Here is a 19,298-nt window from a genome sequence, read left to right on the forward strand (position 1 = left end):
TTCCATTAATACTTGTGTCATGAATGACCAGAGAGACTGTTGTGACTTTTTGGACAGCCTGATGGTTGTAAGGCAAAGTCATGAACATAAATATCATCGAGGTCTCAAGTAGTTGAGGAAATTCAGCCAAAATTTACTTGCTGTCAATGGCTGTCGATGGATCCGAGGTGGAGGCAGAAGAAGCCTTCTTTGTTTTCACAGAGAAGTTCTAAATTGGTTGCGCTGCAAGCCATAAGACCGAAAACTGCCCTCGAACTCAAAAGTTTTGTAGCATCCAAGTGAAATGTAAACTAAGACATGCAAAGTTGTTAGCCAAGTTAGATGGAGAATTTGCCACTATTCGGTATGGTTGGCTACTAGAGTAAATAAATATTAGCCGAGCGATGTCATCTGCAGAGTTCCACATCATATCCAGCGGTTTTTGGGGACGTACAACTTTTTAATTAAATCATTGAGAGCTCTTAAAGTGCAGCAAGCAGAAGTGCATTATTAAATTTAATAATTTAAAACTGCAAATTGTAGACACATATAAATAAGCACTACACAAAAGCTGCACGTCGATAAATGGCCAGAAGGAGTTAACAATGCACAAAGCACTCTGCAGCAGCTACAAAGCGTTGAACTGTTGTCCCAAAAAAATTAAAAGAGGATGAGTTGCCACATATTTTACATATACAAACACACACGATGTCAACGTACAGTGCCTACTGCAAGTACTTGTCTACCCCAAGAGAGTGTCAGAGAGAGATAATTCTATGAGCTAAAAGCATTTTACAAATGCCAAGCAAGATGAATAACTAAAAAGAGTGAGAGATGCTGCGATGCCAAAAGCCGACGGTGTAAATTTGGATTTGTATGATAATATTGTCTAGAATTTCCTTACATCGTAGGAATATTTACAAATTTAATGCCAATTATTTGTGTGCACAAATTGTGTGGTTCTAAACACCTAAAGAGATCCTAAGACTTGCCATTAAAATACATCAATTTATCATTTGTTGGTTAAACAAATATGCAAAACTGATTTCACTCTCCAGACATTCGCAAATGGCATTCGAATGGATTGGGGAATTTACATATAACTAATTTATACATAAATACAACATGTGTGTGTGTGTGAGTTTATGAGTGTTTGTGTGCTTATGGCATTTCAATTGTGCTCATTAGGCTGACTTCTGGCCTAATGATGGCATGAATGGGAGTTGGCAAAAAGCTGAGAGAAATTAACTACAAATCAATAATACAAATAGTTAATGCTCTCCGTTTTTCGTTAGTCAATCATTTCTTTCATTGAATATGCTAATTGAAATATGTAGAACAACAAATAAATGCGGAAAGCAACACTTTTTGAGTACATTAGACAAAAATGTACAAAATTTAAATTTGCCACTTTGCAGGTTCATAAATTTTAAGTAGATTCGAACTTTTGTTTACACCAAGCAAGTCTTGTCGCTCAATGTTTCTCAATGGGAACCCATTTGAGGTTATTGGGCGCCATTGTACGTGCTAAAAATAAATAATCGAGGGCAGAGCAATCGCAGAGCCTACACAATGTTGAGTAATATCAAACACGTGCCGGGCGACCAGCATTCGAGCATTCTCCATAACATCTAGCAGCAGCATCCTTGAAAAACAAAAATGTCAAATATTGTGTGGCACGCATCACGAAAGATTTTGTGTCCATTTTTGTATGGGTTGTTTTCCTGCCATCATCATGTGTATGTGTGAGTGCGAGTGTGTGAGTGTGAGTGTATGACGATGAGTGTACTGTACGCACGAGTGTCCTTTTCAATCAAGTGGACAAACAACTTAGATATCACTTCAATGGCCGCTTTTTAGTTTAACCGAGCATAAAATAACGTAAACAACTTCAATATGACAACATTTTTCTGTCACTATTCATGCATGTGTATAGAACTATAGCATAACTAGAAAACTTACGTACTTCAAATATATTTTGCTAAATATATTTGTACAGTTTACTGCAGAGTTTAAATGAAACTTTAATTGCAGTATTGAGGCTTAGTTCTTTAAAGAAAAATTAAGTTTAAATATTTCTTTCAATATCAAAAGTATTTTTGGCAAATATATTTATAAAGTTATTTTCCTCGAATTTTTCCTTTTAGTAACCCCCTTTCCCTTATCAAAACAATTTTTGGTTAATATATTTATACAGTTTATTGTTGCATTTTATTGCTCATTTTAGTACAATCTTCAATTTTACTATTGAGGTTGACTACTTTAAAGAAATGTTAAATAAACGTATTTCTTGCCTTATCAAAATTATTTTGCAGCACAATAATTTCAGCACATTCGCCAGCACTCTAATTCGCATAATAAAAATGTAACGTTTTGCTTCCACTATGTAAAAAGGGGCAAAAGTCATAAAAATGTTTACGTTCCGTTTATGAGGACACAAGCTGACGAAAATCACACAGTTATCCGTGGCGTTGGACATCGTTTAGAAGCTCCCTTGCATTTACTTTTATTGTGGCCCCCGGTTCAAAGTCCTTGCATGTGGATTATGCTCATATTGTTGGAACGAAGTAAAGCTGTATTAAATAGTAAATGTCTGCAGGGCACGACAATGTTTGTGTTTGTGTGCGGACGCTCGACATATTTGAACCCAATTGTAGTAAATAGAAATAATAAGTAGATATTTTCACAAATGCTTGGCCCTTAGTGTAATGAAAGTTTCTGCAAAATTCCTTGGTTAATCTCCCACTTAATATTGGCTAATAACCAACCACTTTTGCCTGTTGGCATTTTGGTTATTAGCCTCTTGTTTATTATTTAATAAATGCATCAAATTTGGTCAATGGCTAATTACGGAATTTGCAAACATTCTCATGCAGCATTCAAATGCCTCATGAGTGATCAATTCAAAGCCGGAAGTCGGATAACAATCGCCATAATTCATTCAACAGCTCTCAAAGCACTCTTGTGTACTCTAATGCATAACAATTTACCAATAATATCAGTTTCTCAGCGCAACAAACGTGAACAAGGCGTATACGCAATTTCACGTTACACTCTTATCTCTCTCCCTCTCTTGCCAATAAGTCTGCATCCTCATCACCTTTGGTAAATGAATAGAGCCATGGGTGTGCAATAACTGCGTTGCGTTTACCACATGAATGCCCACGTGAATTTACTACGTTCAAATGTAATTAAAATGCTTACTTTATTCACTCTCATCACTATTTTATACCAATACTGACTATAGAATCAATCGATATAAACTGTAATGTTTATGATGTTGTAGTGCAGCTTAAAATCGAATTTAAAAAGTCAATTATCACCGTTTGCTTTTAATTCCAATTAATATTGTGCAAAATTGTCGTAATTAGATATGTTTAATTAGCTATTTTGATTTGAATTGCGACACAAAATTACATGGCAAACATCAATTATGCAAGTCCCCAATGCGCATCAAATATATTTGCAATATTAAACACAACATTTTGTTAATAAAATGTTCGACTATGCACTTGCAAATTACATTTAGAGTACTAAGTTCAGTCAGCTCGATTAAAAACAAAAACAAACACAAAAGTTTGCGAAGGCAACCAACTCTATAGCACAATTTGCCTGACAGCAAATTAGCATCTGCATAAAAGTTGTCTGCGACCTCTCGCAAAATGGCCATTAAATTGCTTGGCACTTAAAAACTTTTGCGTTGACAACGAAAAATAAATTAGAAAAGTTAATGTGCTCGCCACTTGAAAATGCGGCAAACAATTGACCCATTGAAATAATATATATGTATATATATATGACCGGAATCGGATTACTTAGACACCGTGGGGTTAAAGTGCCTTCGATTGTTGTATTCAAATTTTTGTACATCTACAATTCTATTTAATTATTCTCCTTGAGCGTTTCATTGTCGATGGCATAAGGATTCTAACGCTTGATTAGCACAGAATTTAATTCAATCCTTTGTGAGTTGCGCCAAATTGAACGCAACGCAAAAAAAATCTTAGAAATGGCACAAGGCAATCAGAACAAAAACGAAATGGAAAGAAAAGCTGAGCTTAATTTGCGAATAATCTAATTGCAAACAGACGGAGTGAAATGGAATGATTGATTAAACATTCATTCATTTGTGTGCGCCTTGATTCGTTTTAATTAGAAAACCACCAAAAGGAATTTGGTTAAACGCTGCTTTCGATTTCATTACGAAAATTAAAGTCAATATCTTGACCTAGTTTGATTGGAACTAGTAAACGCAATAAACAGAGGTGGATTGTAAAGCCAATTAGCTGGCTTAATGCGTACAATTTTGTTGAGAAGAAAATATGTACTGGAATAAATATGTTAATACCAGGTAGGAGAGCTTTTGTCGAGTGTGTTAAAACAAAGCAAACTATATAAACTTTAAAACTATACCATACGCCAAAGTCATATGGATTTACTACTACATTCGAAATACACCTTAGAGTATAAAATATATTAGATTGTCAACCACAGCAAGCATGTAAAATTCTTTAAAAGTTATCAAGAATTTACATATCTACTTAATGGGGTCGGAGATGTCTTCTTGTACCTCTTGAATACATTTCTTGTAATCTTTAATTAAGAATATCCTTTTAGAAGCGAGTATAAAAAGTTCTTGGCTGAAGTGATATTTGATGTGAAGATGTGTTAAATTTATGTGCATTAATACCTCTGTGTTTACAAAATAAATATGAATGCTTATTAACCAACCAATCAATTTATGTGAAGTACACATGAATATAAATTAATGTATTTAAGATTCACTTAATGGAATTCCGCATGATTTATTCTTTTTCTCATTGTGGGGAAAATATTTTAATTAATGAGGCTGCATGCAGATCGCATTTTGTTATTTGCTTTTATTTTTTTTTATAATTAAAATGCCCACAAAAGAGTCAGGACATTCTTACCTTGTGGAGGAACGCACTGTTTGTGATGAATACAGCGAACATTTCGAGTTTAAACAATTGATTTGCACAGCGGCACTTGGCAGATTAAAACGGCGTTAAGTCTTTTGTACCGAGTATTTTCATGCCTATAGTTATGCATTATTTATGATATTCACTCTTGTTGTTGTTGTTATGTTGTGTTGTCAGCATTTCAATTGGCCAAACAAAGAGACCACACAATAAATACAGACACACATACACACACCCACACAGATCTACCCAATTAACCAGCTGGCTCAATCTCGCAATCATTGCAATCATTGCACGCCTGACCATTGAAATTCATAATGTTTTCGCTTCGTCTATTGTCATGGCAGCAGACAAGCGTTAACAGTTAAATTGAAATTATCTCGTATCGCTTACAGGCGGTTTTTTATTTTATTTTCTTTTTGTTTTTGTTTGCCGCCCTCAATATCATTTGATATATTTGGCATAGCCTCAAGCATAGACTATTTATTCAAGCACTTTATTTGTTGTGTTACTTAGCGTATACGTAATATACCAACTTTCAATTAAAGTGCTGAGAAATCAATAAATTTGCACTGAACATCACTTTAACATATTTTACAAAAATAACATAATGTTTTACACCATCGCATTGACCACATATGTTAACATATTCCACTCGAATCGAGTGTGCTGCAATATTAATTAAACTTAAATCATTTTACAAACAAAAACTAATGAATTTTACAACAGTTACAACCACCCACAACAGGGTAGAGTCCTTGCTATCCGCATGTTTTATGCATTCGATTCGTGTTGCAGCTTGCAACAATTGCTTTAGTGTTCTGTTTTAATTTTACGCCAGCATTGTCAATGATTTTGGTCGCTTTTGTTTTTTTATATCTGTGGTTTCATTAGCGGTTCGCTGTATGATCAGCTAGCTCGACAAGTTTGTTTATCCTATGTGCATTCACTTCTGATACAAAGCATAAATGTTTAAATGTCTATTAAAAGATTGCATAAATTCTGGTGTTTGTTTTACTGATAGCAGCTCTTAATTTTTTTTTTTTTGCTTTTTTGGACAGAAAGCAAGTTTCACTTGCGGTGCGTTTGTTGATATGCGTCAATTTCCTTTTCATTTTTTGTGTGTTAGCGAGCAACAACAACATGACTGACCATTAGCATCAAGCACTTGTATAGTATGTTGACCGGAAACTATCTTTACAACAGACATCCTGTCGGAAGGATGTACCAATTAGCGCTGTTTATGCGTCCGAGTGGCATCTTGTTGTTGATGTGTTTGTACTACACGCATTCACCATCGCCCCTCGACACGCAGTCAACAGGCATTTGAGCAGCGGCATAAACAAATGGGTAATTGACATTTTAATGAGTGCCACTTGACAGTATGTTCTGTGTGCTGTGTGCTATATGCTTTGGGTGCTGTGCTGTGCAGCAACACAACCACCATTACATCACATGTCATATTGCATGCACAGCTTACAGCAGAATAGCCATGGACTTGACACGCAGCAGCGGCAGGGATATTCACACTACACGCATCTAACATACAAGCGAGTAGATAATTCTTTGTGCTGACTAACTGACCCTGGAATGAGATGACTGAATGGAGAGGTATGTAATTTATATACTTGTTTTTGCTTCATTACTTGAACTATTTCTGAACACTTTATGAATTCTACACTCCATTCTATACAATTAAAATTGTTGTGTATACTTATAGAAAAATAAATATACACTTTGTATAATTTAATTAGTTACATTCATGACGTTTCTTTGTTATGCCTTTTTGCAATCATTTAGAACACTCTACTTTTTAAATTTCTATTTGGAAATTGGCATTAGGGAAATGTAGAGACTTTTCCTTTAATCTAATCAGTTGACGCGTTATGTATCTTTTATTTTTCTTCGATTATGGTAAACTTAGAGATAATATAAAATATTAAATCTAAAGAATAAGAATACTAGCAAATAACTAGACCTTCAATTCTATTTTATGAATTTCGAATTTAAATATTTTAATGTGAGTTTTAGTTATATTTTATGGCTGAGATTGGCTCCATATCTGAAATGCATATATCAAACTGTAATGAAGTATTTTTTGCAGATATAGAGAAAATTGATAAATATTTTGTCAAACGCTTACAGAAATTGTATCTCATCATTCTGTATATAATACATTTATTTAAAGCAGTATTATACACGATCTATATATAGTTGCTTGATATATAATGGTATAATTGTTTAAATCCTTTTCAATATTTATATATTACTTTACTTTTTAGTGACAAACAAATATTTATGAATGTGCTAATCATATTTTAAAAAGATTTGCAACCTTCCTACGCTACCGTATTAAACTTCTCTCATAAGTATTATATTTTGCAATTCATTTTTAAAGATACCGCACACTTACCTTTTTTTTGCTGCCAACTAGACCACAATAGGCTCAATTTACGATACGTTCAACTCACCTTTGTGTAATGCGCTCAGTTTACTCCATTGGAATTTCAGTAACATTTTGCCACCATTAAACTTGACTGCACTTGGGCCACTGCCACAGCAGATAGCTAAGCTTTTAGTGCTCTAAACCCAACACTTCATTAGACACCAGACAGAGAGCAGAGAGCCTGTGCTGGCTAACAAATACATAAGTTGATGTTGGCCATAACTCTAAACGAATGAAAGAATAACACGCGATAAATAGAAAATGGCAGGTAGTCTGAGATAATATTACGCATTCTACAGGGCTCTTAAAGTTGTGGTTATAACTTGATTTGCTGTGGCCGCATTAAATCGAAAGTAAAAAGTGTTGAAATTTTCACATGAAAGAACATAATGGGGTTTTGCTAATGCCAAGGGATAAAGTTTTCTTTGCGGAAATTGTTTTCGTGCCAAGCTTAGGCAAAAATAGCGATAGATCCCAGAACGTGACTGTAAATTTTAAAAATTGCACAAAATTTGAATTGCGCAAATGCTTTTCATTATTTATGTTTTTTTAGTTAAATTCCAAATGCTGAAATTAGAACTTTTATCAATGCAATAAATTAAACAATTTGTATGCAAAAATTGCGTAAAATTTGTTGGCTGATAAGCCTTAGTTTACATTTCTCAAATGATAGAATTTTAATACACAATAAACATAGTAAAATGAGAATCGCAATTTCTTTATTTATGCGTCACAAACTGTAATTTCACAAAATAAATTGAGTAGCAAAACTAATGTGCAAATTTGCTGCAAATTTGTAAAGATAAATAGTTGAATTCTATAAGCCATGCCTTATCATTAAGTATATGCCTATGGGTCAATAATATCTTTATTATTTATTGTTAGAATTGAGTGCAGCAAAGTTTGAATAAGAATAATATTTTTATGTTTTCTTTCTCAGTTTTTTTATCCTTGTTGAAGTTGGGCACCAGAATCAAAATGTAATTTCACTGCATCCTTAAATATGAAACTGGGTAAGTTTTATCTTTCAATTGTGGCGTGTAATGGACTTCTTCTGTAGAAAAAAAGGAATTAAATTGTATTCATAAACATAAAAAACAAAGAGAGTAACTCACCTTCTAGATTAGCCTATCAGAGCTAAAGTCGTCCGATGTTCTCAGCCAAAGAAGAAATATTCTCATTGACAGTTGGAGAGCGAGGAAGTTGAAGTTTACACAACCAGTCTGCATCTACGTTTGGCCATCTTAGACCTCCGCATATTATTGGAGTAATTGGATTTAAGTTGTCCACAAATGCTTGTGAATGGTCATTTCTGGCTCTGGGAAATACGACAGTGTTTAGCTCACAAATTCCATGCAATGAACCGCACCAATTTCGATTCTTTTTGTTATCGATGTAGGCATTTGGGGACCAACTGAGTAAGTTTCTTGCTCTTCCTCCCGATGCTGAAGGTGTAACTATGTTTATGAGTTTACATTCGTATTGACAGCTTTGTGTTAACACAGTCAAGTCAGTTGGATTCGAGTGATCTAGGTGGATTTGCAAGCCCCATAGATAGTCTTTATCGACTTTGTATTCCACATTGGGGTTACTTGCGATATTGAAGACTTTACCAAACTTTTGCGCTATTGCAGCCGCATACCACCAAGGGCAATTCCAGCTATAATGCGTATCGTACCATGATTTAGTTATGTTCTTTGGCCACACCGTTAAGTTCATTGCCATGCCCAATATTTTGTGATGGTTAACAGTGTCAACAACTCGACCTTCACATCCGGAATGAGTCACAAAATTCTGTGTGAAGTTTGGCCAAAGTTGAAAATATTTATGAGCAACAACGTAATGAGAGTTTCCCATCGAATTGTGTTCAAACAGAGTAACTCCCAACTCAGCAGCTGCCCAATTTGTAAGACCCAGCAGCAAAGAACCATAGGCAATCGTAGTGTTGAAGAGCTCTCTAGATTCTCTCACTTTATGCTGTTCTCTCTTAAATACATCACACACTTTAAGTACTCTAGTGATATCTGTACAAAAGCTTAATTGGTACTGCGGGTAATGAATTCCATCATGGAATGCAGAATCTTTTGAGATATTCACGCTACTAAATGCAAAGTATCCAAGTGGATCGGTGCGCCAATGTTGTCGATTTTCGAGCATCAACGTTAAGGTTTGTTCGTCTAATGTGGCCATATCAAGTAACTTGGAGTCTCCAATCATAAGATCCTCCTGGGAATTGTACTTGTAGACGCCAGCAATACGAGAACGTTCCGTTTCATCATCTCCAGCAGCTTTTGAGGGACTTTTACGACTTGGATACACGCCGTAGCCACAGAATCGACTAGTACATAGAACCGCAGCACGCAACTGAATTTTTCGAAACTCTTTGGCGGTAAACATAAACTTACACATATGATTAATGGCCATGGCAACATCAGTTGCAACATTGTTATTAGCGGTTGCATCGTGGGTTCTGCCTAAATAACACATTACCTTCTTTGCAAATTCAGTTTCTCCATCGTGTTTTGCAGCGATGCCATGGCCAACCTCGTAATCTTGGCACGTCATTGAGCCGTCGACGACAACTAAACAAATCCTTTCATAATTTCCGGGAATACAAACTGTGGCAGCCCGAGACATTAGTTCGAATTTCATTTGATCAATCATCTCCACGCTGATCACAGCAGCATGATTCCACCATTTTGTTGTGGTAAATGCAAGGATATATGGCAGTAGCCAAGGTTGTCCCCTCCAACAAGACTTTACAGGAATGAAGACCACAGAACTTAACGATATTTGTTTCTTGTTTTCATCTCGCAGATAACTGTTTTCATTTGCAAATCCGTCAATAATCCCCGCGTATTCCTGAAGAGTGCGAAAGTAGAGCGTGCTTGTTGCTGTTTGTGTTCCGATTTGCAAGTTATCACTGCATTCCGCAGCTGGTGTCCATTTTACGCTACACGATCCTTCTTTGACTCTGGTGTTGAACGCGAAAAGATGCGGACAGTCGGAAATTCTGACCTGATAAGCTGGTTTCATTGTGATGGCCTGAAGTAAGAGCAATCTAACCATTGCTGCTTCGTCGATCGATTCCGGGTTGCAAAATTTTATTAATGAGCATAGAGGATTAGTCGGTGGAGGAGGCATTAAGTCCCACAGTACTCCGGAATTCCTGTATTCAGTTTTGTTCAACTCTTTCATACGCAATCCAAGCTCAGACCACTCGACAGTTGATGACGCTGTTGGGACTATTCCGACATCAACTTGAACGGCAGGCATTGAACTTACAGCAATTCGCTTAGCTCCCATTGTAATGGTATAAGGTATTAGAGGATCAGCCCACATTACGGGACTGTATGGGACGTAGTCCTCTTCCATTTCGTTGCCTAATATCTCAGTACCAAATGGCAAAGAGCAATGGGCAGGGATTCGGCATTGGATCGGCAAAGAGTTCCTTCAGCACATCGACAACATTGACTTCATTCATTTTATAGCTTTGTAAGTTTATTGAAGTCTTTGTTGAATTAATCACACTTAATATTTATTTGTTTCACTGCTTTGATTAAATTCGTGTTCTTTCCTAATTTTGTGTATCATTATCAGCTGTTGTCTGTATCGATAAATCAGCTGCTTTCTGTCTAGCGGCATATGTCAAGTGTTGAGAAATTACAAATTAAAACTTTGCAAAATTGAAGTATACTTTTAGGCTGTACAATAATACACATTTAACAATATTGCTAATGATAAACATTTAACAAATATTTCTCTTTCTTAAATTCATTTTCAAAAAATTCTCTAAACTAAAATATTTGTATTTGTAAGTCGGTATATTTTTTTAAAGCTCAATTCGCAACGCCTCGTATATCACTTTTATGTTTTTGCAGAAGGTGTAAAATGTTCATTTGATTGTTATCCACATGCATCCAAAAAAAAAGCACAAGAGTGTGTTGGAAAAATAAAATAAAATTTTTTCGATGTCGGTATTATGATTTGTGCTTTGCGTTTTGAATTTGGCAATATAAATTATTTAAAGGCTCAATTTAAATTGTTTAATAATTGCAATTGAACAATCACGCTAGCATAAAGAGAAGAAGATGCCTCATTCTGTTGTTACAACAAACTTAATGCTTGCCAGCTTGTCTGTTCATCCACTATGAAGTCAAACATATTTTGTGTAGACAGCTATTAATAATGCTCAGATAATTATAACCGCACATATTCGTGATGACCATGAACAAGCAAAGCAAGAGCAAACAACTGGAGCCATCCAACTAGTTTGCTTCTGTGTTCACTGTTCACTATGGTCTGTTGCTGCCTGTGCATAATTCGTGTGTCAAACTTTGTCCTGCAGCTGCAGTTTACCGGGTCCGTGTCCTGCTAGTAGTAGTAAAGAAGGACGACGAACAGCACCTGATAAATTTTCAAATTTGCATGCTAATGAATGGCACCAAATCCACAGAGTTGCCATCAACTTTTAAATTATTCGACATTGGCTAGTCGGAAGTAAAAGTCCTGCCAACTGACAACTGCCGGTGATAATGAATTTATTCAATGGTTTCTTACTCATATGCTAATTTTTTAGATTTTAGTTGTATTTACTGTTTAATTTCATCAGTTTTATTTCTTTTTTTTTTTGTAATTTCACGCTTTAAATAATATTTATACTTATTGTGCAGTAATAAAGCAAGGACATGGCTACAGAGCAGTCGCTACTTCTTGTGCCGCTGCTGCTGATGCTGCTGCACGTGTTTACCCAGTCAACTGTGCAGGCATTCACAATTTGGCCTCCGCCCCACTCGCACTAGTTGTATTTGAATTGGACTCACTGTGCATTCATGCATTCATCCATTTTATGACCCACTGCCGGCGAACTTTTAACTATTAACCAAGCAACCAGTAAGTCAGGCAAGACCGGTTGGCAAGCCTTTGGCCAAATGGCCTTTACCATAGGTTAACCTTGCCTATACGAGGTCCATGCCAAACGGTTGGCCATAAATAATTGTGTATGTTAACCGCAAAGTTAACTGAGAAGCTGTTGTCCCCTCTCGCTTGCAAAATTGCTTTCAGTCACTTGTTATTAACGTCCCTAGAACTTTTGTCATTTCTTTTGTATTGTCATGTCGTTGCAAATATGAGTCTATGATGTTGATGTTACTAACATGACACTGCAACTGACATTGTAATAGTTACGGAAAAAAGACTGTCATAATAATGTCAAGGCTTGACGCGAGAGTCTATGCTAAATGACATTAATTGTCATCAGTTTGGGGAAATCAAATAACGAATTGAAGGTTTTAAGAAACTCAGTTTCTCTTGAATAGAAAATAAGTACTTAAGCGTACGCTGTGTAGGAGAAACAAGTCAATTGTCAATGTTATGCAAGGATTGATTAATTAATGTCCAGTTGAGTATTTAACACTCGAGATTAAGCTATATTCTAAATGCAATGCAACTAAAATGTTTGAAGTAAAACTCGTTTGCAACTTTATAGAAATTATCTAATCCAATCATGGCATCACTTTATTTGCATATATTACAACTTAGTATTTATCTCAATAGAAAACCTAATTATAGATGCTTTTTTATCGCAGGAAATTGATATCAAACAGAGGAATTCATCAACGCTTCTCCATTGCCTTCAAGTGAACTTCAGCCGAATTGTGGTTAATTCAAGTCATACATTAGTTTCTCGGCATTATTTGGTTCCTCACATTCAAAAGAAGCCATCATTAGTTCTGTAAATGGATAAATAAAATACAAAAAAAATTATTTAAGTAAATATGCGATTAAATGTGATGATGTACCAAATGAAAGGCGAAACTAAAATCTGCCTTATTTAATTGCATAATTAGGTTAAAAGTGTTTCTTAGCTGTATTAAGTGAAATGTTCTCTTTCGCTTTCAAAAAGTAGCGAAAATATTCAAACGTTCACACAAGCCGCACAACTTTTGCTGGCATTTTTTTTTTCAAATCAGCAGACATTCGGCCGCGGTCCACTTAAAGTTGCAAACAGCGAACAAACAAAAACTGAAAAGTCGCCAAGTGTCAGGGTAAAACAAAAAAAAAACAATAAAAAACAACAAAAAATTCACTGAAAAAGTTCTCACAAAGTGTAGAAATAACAAAAGTGCAGAACTCTTATGACGCTGTTTAAAGTTTGACACGAGCACGAGCGTAATATAACTTACCAGCCTCGGTAAGTTTTGTAGTTTGCTGCATATGAGAACAGAAGTGCTCATACTCGTCGCCAGATGGCGTCTGTGTCGATTTCATGGCCTGCATGTGCTTGGTGAAGGCCCCAACAATGGCAGCCATGCGATCAAAGGCGTTTATATCGATGTGGCCATTGGGTAAACTGAAAGGAAAACGGCAAAGTAATGTTTACAATGTAAAATTTGCTTTAAAAAAATATATTTTTTAAAGAGAGAGTTTTAAAGTATTGTAATAGGCAATTAAAAGCTTATCTCTTTGAGCTGTGGACAAAACTCTCTATTTAATTCTGCTTTTTGTTAGTTTCATTGCATTATAAAATATTAATGTCTCCACAAAGCAATTTATTTTGTTAATTGAATTAATGTAGTTTTTGTGTCATAGTTTTTTGTTGCACAGGAATAATTAGAGATTTACTCTACAGTTCACACTCAATTAATTTTGTTTTTTTTGAGACTATTAATATTATCGATTATACAACAAATGTCCATCAATTTTCGGCTTTTATGCATTAAATTAAAAACACTAAAAGTATATTAATATACTTGATGAATTTCGAATAAAAAATTGATTAATATTCGCCGACACGAATACATTAATCAAAATCCACACGCAATTAACTAACGTATGATTTGCGGCAATAATAAGTTTTGCAGAGAGAGGAAAAACAAACTTACCGATGCAAACAGTTTTCGCGTTCGCCGAGTGCCAATTTAACAATATCCGCAAACACCGGAATAACAACCCAATCATTCGGTTTGCCAAAACTTGTTCTCGTACTCGCTCTTGCTTTCGTTGCTGTTGGTGTCTCTGTTGCTGTCTCTGTTATTGTCGTTGGTGGCACTTTGCCACTGGTAGCTGCCACAGCCATCATTATTTGCGGCAGGTCCTCGTTTGGTGTTGCAATTGTATTCATACCGGAAATGGACGAAATTTCGCCATCCAACTTGTGTTGTCCACTGCTTGACGAGGTCGTTGTTGTTGCTGCTGCTGCTGCTGCTGTCGCTTCTTCCTCAGTCTCCTTCGAGCTCGATAATAATGATGGCTGCTTATCAGTCTTTAGACATTGCTGCTGCTGCTGCTCATTTAAGACGATTGCCTGCTTTTGCCATAAATGGCCATGGCCCTCGGCATGTCGTTGCATGCAATCCAATTGCTGACATGTCACTTGCAATTTGCTCCACTGTAATCACATAAATATTGGAACGAAGATGCGATCAAGTTGCTTTGAATTCAAGCTCTGAACTTACTGTTACTTTAAGTCTAGCTATGGCAGGCGACTCTAAGGATTCCAATATAGCCGTAGCACTATTATAATTGCCTACCAGTAGACAATACTGAGCGACACCACTCCACAGCTCCACGGTGCGGCTGCGTTCCTCAATTCCGCTGCACTATAAAAGAGATACAATTTTCAAAAGAAAGTTGAGATTAATCTTTTAAGAGATTCTTTAATCTTACCTGCAGTATTTCGTTGCAGACAAACAGACGCAGACGTGACGACCAATCCAAATATGTTTCCAGGTTGCAAGTCTTTTTCGGATCCTGTGCCCCTTGCGATCCCGTTGCTGTGACAGGCTGGTCCCACTTTTTCTGCAGAAAATCTATATTGATAACTGCCTCAAAGATTTCGTTATTATTGAAGCCTTGCCTGCTTATCCATTAGCACCAAGTTGCTGCACTGCAAAAACTCCTCGGGTCCAACGTGCTTGGCCAACTTCTTTTCCAGCCGGCATAAGATTTGTGCGTATTGTGTGGCAGTCAGACAGTTGAGGGGTGCAGTCACCTACGATTTAAAATAATGTATATGATATTTCTTTAAAAGTGTAATATTATTTGTATTATTTTGTAAACTTTGCATGCCTAGCTGTTGCTTTTACGTTATTTGTTTTACTTAAGTGTATACGAAAGCTGCGAGTGCTCTAAAAATTCAGCTTTTACATTATGTGTTGTTAGTTCAGACAGTGAATGATTTAAAGAGCTTTGCGCAAACAAGTATACACATATGTATAAGCATATAATATTCGTTATCGAGATAATCTTCGATTATTTAATATGTAGGATATTTCATAATATTTTGATGACCGACTTCGTTATAATGCCGTTTCAGCTGTGACTGTTCTACTTTTCAGGACTGTTGATACCGATAGCTTAATGCTTATCAACTTGCTAATGCCAACTGATATCCAATCGATAGACCCTCCTTTTATATACCATAGTGTGTATCGACTAGCCGCCACCTCTGTTACATCTGTATCGATAAACTCACCTTGTCGTTGTTGGACTGGCAGGCACGTAGATCGCCCTCATGTCTCTCTAAATCAGTCAAACGGTTAAGTAAGGCACTTAGTACTTGCGAGACTATGGCTTCTAAATGAGTATGCGAGCATCTGCAATTGGAATGATTATTTGCTTAGTCGTATTAAATAGAGATTTGGCAAATACGAATTGTACCTGACAACGATATGTTTGACATGATTCATCATGCGCTCGTCACGATAATCATAAGGGAACTTTTGCGTCCATTCGGAGAGCAGGGCAACCAATGCCTCGAGGCATCCACTCTCAGGTACCAAGTCCAACAGTTTGCCCAACAGCTCATGAGGTCGTAGAAATAAACGTGAGCATAATAAGAATGAGAACAGAAATTCCTGCGAAACACAAACATTATCTTGCTTATTTTCTGCACATATGTATTTCTGAGCATGTCGAGTGATTAGGTTGAGTTTAATAGCAGCCACAGGATATGTTAGCAAATGTTGTAATCATTTCTGGCAACTTGTCTTCACAGTTACCATAAGCTTGCTCTAATCACTCTTAAGGTTTTGCCTGTGTGTTTTTATTTTTCTCTAAACTGCCAGCATTTTTTGGCGTAGGCGTTCAGAGTTTTGGCTTTGACCGATGCCAAGAAAATTTTAAATTTTGGCGCTTGGCAAGTGACCAAAAAAAAATGTAACAAACAATTTCAGTTTGCAAATTATTGAAGGTGAATTGAATAAAAGAAAAGTGAAAAGGAAGTAGGCCAACCGCATAAATTCGATTTGCATTTTAAAGTAGTTTAAATTGTACCACAAAGAAAATGTGGAATTACCTTATCTAAGTCGATGACGTGCTTGGGTATGAGAACCTCAGTGAAAGACTCCAGCGGTCCAGAAACTATTCTACCATTTATGTACATGATGCCGCCGGAACCCAAAACCGAGCTCTGGAGTAAATAAATAATTAAATATTTAAACCATTGAACAACAATTCAATGAAATTTTATAATAAATTTGTTGGTGAAAAAAAGTGAATGTAAATGAAATAAAGAGAGTAGTAAATGTTGCTGAATTGCCTCAAAATTGATATCACATTGGCTGCGTTTGTGCGGATTTTTGGGTACATCATATTGTATAGGATCATCCCTACCGCCTGTGGCTTTTAAATGCGTGTTGTTAAGCTGCAATAGGAATTACAATAAGCTAATAAATAAATTTTGAAATACTTAGAGGCATGTACTTGTTTGAAATTGTTAACAAAAGTCTTTAAATCACAAGTTTAATACTAGATTTAATATGATTAATAAATCAATAAAGGATAAAATAAATAAATAAAGAAAATATGCAAATAAATAAGAAATAGTTAACTACTTGAAATCATTACCTCAAACTGTTGAAACCCTTGCTCCAAGTCCTGTGCACTTAATTGCTCGGCGCTGTGTCGACGCCGCAGTCGCAGCTGCTCATTGCCCTGCTCAAAACCAAGTGGCAGATTGGAGTGGAAGATTGGATTGGCCACATCAATCGAGATGACACTTAAATCCGGTTGAGTTGCAGATATATCACAGCACGCATCGTCGAGGCTCGCTTCACTCTCGGAGGAGCTACTGTGATGGCAACGATGCTGGAACTTGGCTTTATCACGATCGCGTTGACCGCGCGACTTTTGCAGCACGCTCTGCTTGCAACGTGAACCGCAGGCGATTGCTGATATTTTACTGGCATAGAAATACATCGCCATGTGTCACGTTCTTGTTGCCGCTCGTGTCGCGGTCATGTGCTCTGTGGGACTGCGACTTTGCTGCTCTGCTGAACGAGATTCCAGACGTTGTTACTTGTTGTTTACCTCACACAGGTGTAAAAAGCATTTGTAGGTCTTCAGTCTCTCCTCGATTTGATGCTCGTTATGCCATCATTGTGTACGTGTGCTGAAAGCAACTAAAATTTAAGCCGCATAAATAATAGCGACATTTTATGATTCACAGACACAGTCATAAAGTTAACGTTGCGGACAATCGTAGCACATTACTCATACGTCGCGTTGTACACAAAAACACATTCAAACAGTCGGCGTAAATTACGGTCATTAGGATGCTCCAATACTACGGACACTACACTAAATCATTAAATGGCGTTAATATCCAATATCAAAAGAGAGAAATGGAAATATATGTTGAATTTTTTTTTGGTTTGTTACGAGAATTTTAAAGATAAAAATGTGGAAGAACTTTAGTTGTTCATTTTAAGTTTTATGTTACTTGATTTTTACATTGGTTAGTCAGTTCCAGCAAACTCTAAATAAAACACACTTTTATTTTTAGAATGTGATTATCATAGAATTAATTGCTTATGCTTTCACTCGCATAAATTTTATAATATATAGGTTTAGCTCACTTTATGCTTTTTGACACACACTTTTTATGCTCTTAAATATATTCTAAATTCTATCAGCATTTTTTATTTTAATTTTCAAAAATTATAAAAATATATGGTCAAAGCTAATTTCGAAAAAAAAGTAAAAATTAAAATGACTCTATTATGAATGACTTTAGTTGACTTTCATTTATATTTTTTTAATGAAGAACATCCAAAATGTGTTTTGAAAGCAATATACATTATCAAGTTAATGTTTCATCAAGTGTGGTCATTTAAAAACTACCTTTTGTCTTTCAAATAATATGTTTAAATTTGCCCTAAGCTTCAAAATATTTTGAATGGGGGCCAAAGCGGCTTATCAACGACAACAAAAACATTACAAACGGACGAGTTCACGGACCCGTCCTGCAAATGCAATTGAGAATCACAAAAAAAAAAATATCCTGATAGCACACTCGTCTGTCTCGAGCACACCCATTTTCATATATATGCAGATGAGGTTAAACAACAACAAACGACGCGGTACGAAAACTGTTCATTGTGCTCAAAATGAACTGAAACTCGGCATAATTATGGATATCAGTAGCCAGGCATGGATTCACACTGAATTTATGCTTTATTTCCCAACAGAGGTTTTGTCGTACACCACTCTTTGCGCACAATTATCCTTTTTATCAAGTTTGCGCAAAGTGTCACACGAGGCGTATACGCAATTTAAAGCGGAAAATACACGTTAAATGCGATCTGGCAGTTGTCGGTTGTCGCTTGTCGGCCCGTATGTTGGTCTACATATTAATGGATTTAATTTATTGATTTGGTTAAACGAAATGAATACCTCGTTTTCAGTAGTAACGTGATTTGGTTATTTTTTTAAATTAGGCAGCGGTGCATTTTGCAATTTCACTTTATTTTATAAATCTGCTTATTATTGTCACTCTTTGTTAGAAATTTGTTCAATTTCGTTTGATTCTTTGCATTTTAAAGGTAACTAATTAATTGATCAAATCACACTGACACCATTAGTAACTTATTCGACTTGATGTCCGTTCTATGAACCGCACTCGTCAAACTTCCGCTGTGAACTAAACTCTT

The 19,298-nt window shown here is 36.0% G+C and overlaps 2 protein-coding genes across 6 annotated transcripts; both read right to left on the minus strand.

Moving 5' to 3' along the window:
* Positions 1–8,079: 8,079 nt before the first annotated feature.
* On the minus strand, positions 8,080–10,978 carry LOC132798321 (uncharacterized). 2 transcript variants are annotated; one of them, XM_060810135.1, is made up of 2 exons: positions 8,481–10,978; positions 8,080–8,416 (listed from the first exon to the last, which is right to left on the minus strand). In XM_060810135.1, exon 1 carries the CDS (start codon positions 10,738–10,740, stop codon positions 8,503–8,505), a length of 2,238 nt encoding a protein of 745 aa, XP_060666118.1. In that variant the 5' UTR covers positions 10,741–10,978; the 3' UTR covers positions 8,080–8,416; positions 8,481–8,502. The 2 variants fall into 2 exon arrangements, with proteins under 2 accessions (XP_060666118.1, XP_060666117.1); XM_060810134.1 differs by having other exon boundaries at positions 8,080–8,419; positions 8,481–10,975.
* A 1,978-nt stretch (positions 10,979–12,956) lies between these two features.
* LOC132798255 (uncharacterized) lies at positions 12,957–19,273 on the minus strand. 4 transcript variants are annotated; one of them, XM_060810044.1, is made up of 12 exons: positions 19,042–19,273; positions 17,215–17,768; positions 16,907–17,011; positions 16,664–16,777; positions 16,027–16,223; positions 15,842–15,962; positions 15,224–15,358; positions 15,034–15,165; positions 14,823–14,966; positions 14,250–14,755; positions 13,551–13,717; positions 12,957–13,097 (listed from the first exon to the last, which is right to left on the minus strand). In XM_060810044.1, exons 2-12 carry the CDS (start codon positions 17,569–17,571, stop codon positions 13,027–13,029), a joined length of 2,049 nt encoding a protein of 682 aa, XP_060666027.1. In that variant the 5' UTR covers positions 17,572–17,768; positions 19,042–19,273; the 3' UTR covers positions 12,957–13,026. The 4 variants fall into 4 exon arrangements, with proteins under 4 accessions (XP_060666027.1, XP_060666028.1, XP_060666026.1 ...); XM_060810045.1 differs by lacking the exon at positions 19,042–19,273 and adding an exon at positions 17,818–18,008 and having other exon boundaries at positions 17,215–17,758; XM_060810043.1 differs by lacking the exon at positions 19,042–19,273 and having other exon boundaries at positions 17,215–18,008.
* Positions 19,274–19,298: the final 25 nt, after the last annotated feature.

Source organism: Drosophila nasuta, chromosome 2L (assembly GCF_023558535.2).
Source record: "Drosophila nasuta strain 15112-1781.00 chromosome 2L, ASM2355853v1, whole genome shotgun sequence".
Taxonomy (NCBI): domain Eukaryota; kingdom Metazoa; phylum Arthropoda; class Insecta; order Diptera; family Drosophilidae; genus Drosophila; species Drosophila nasuta.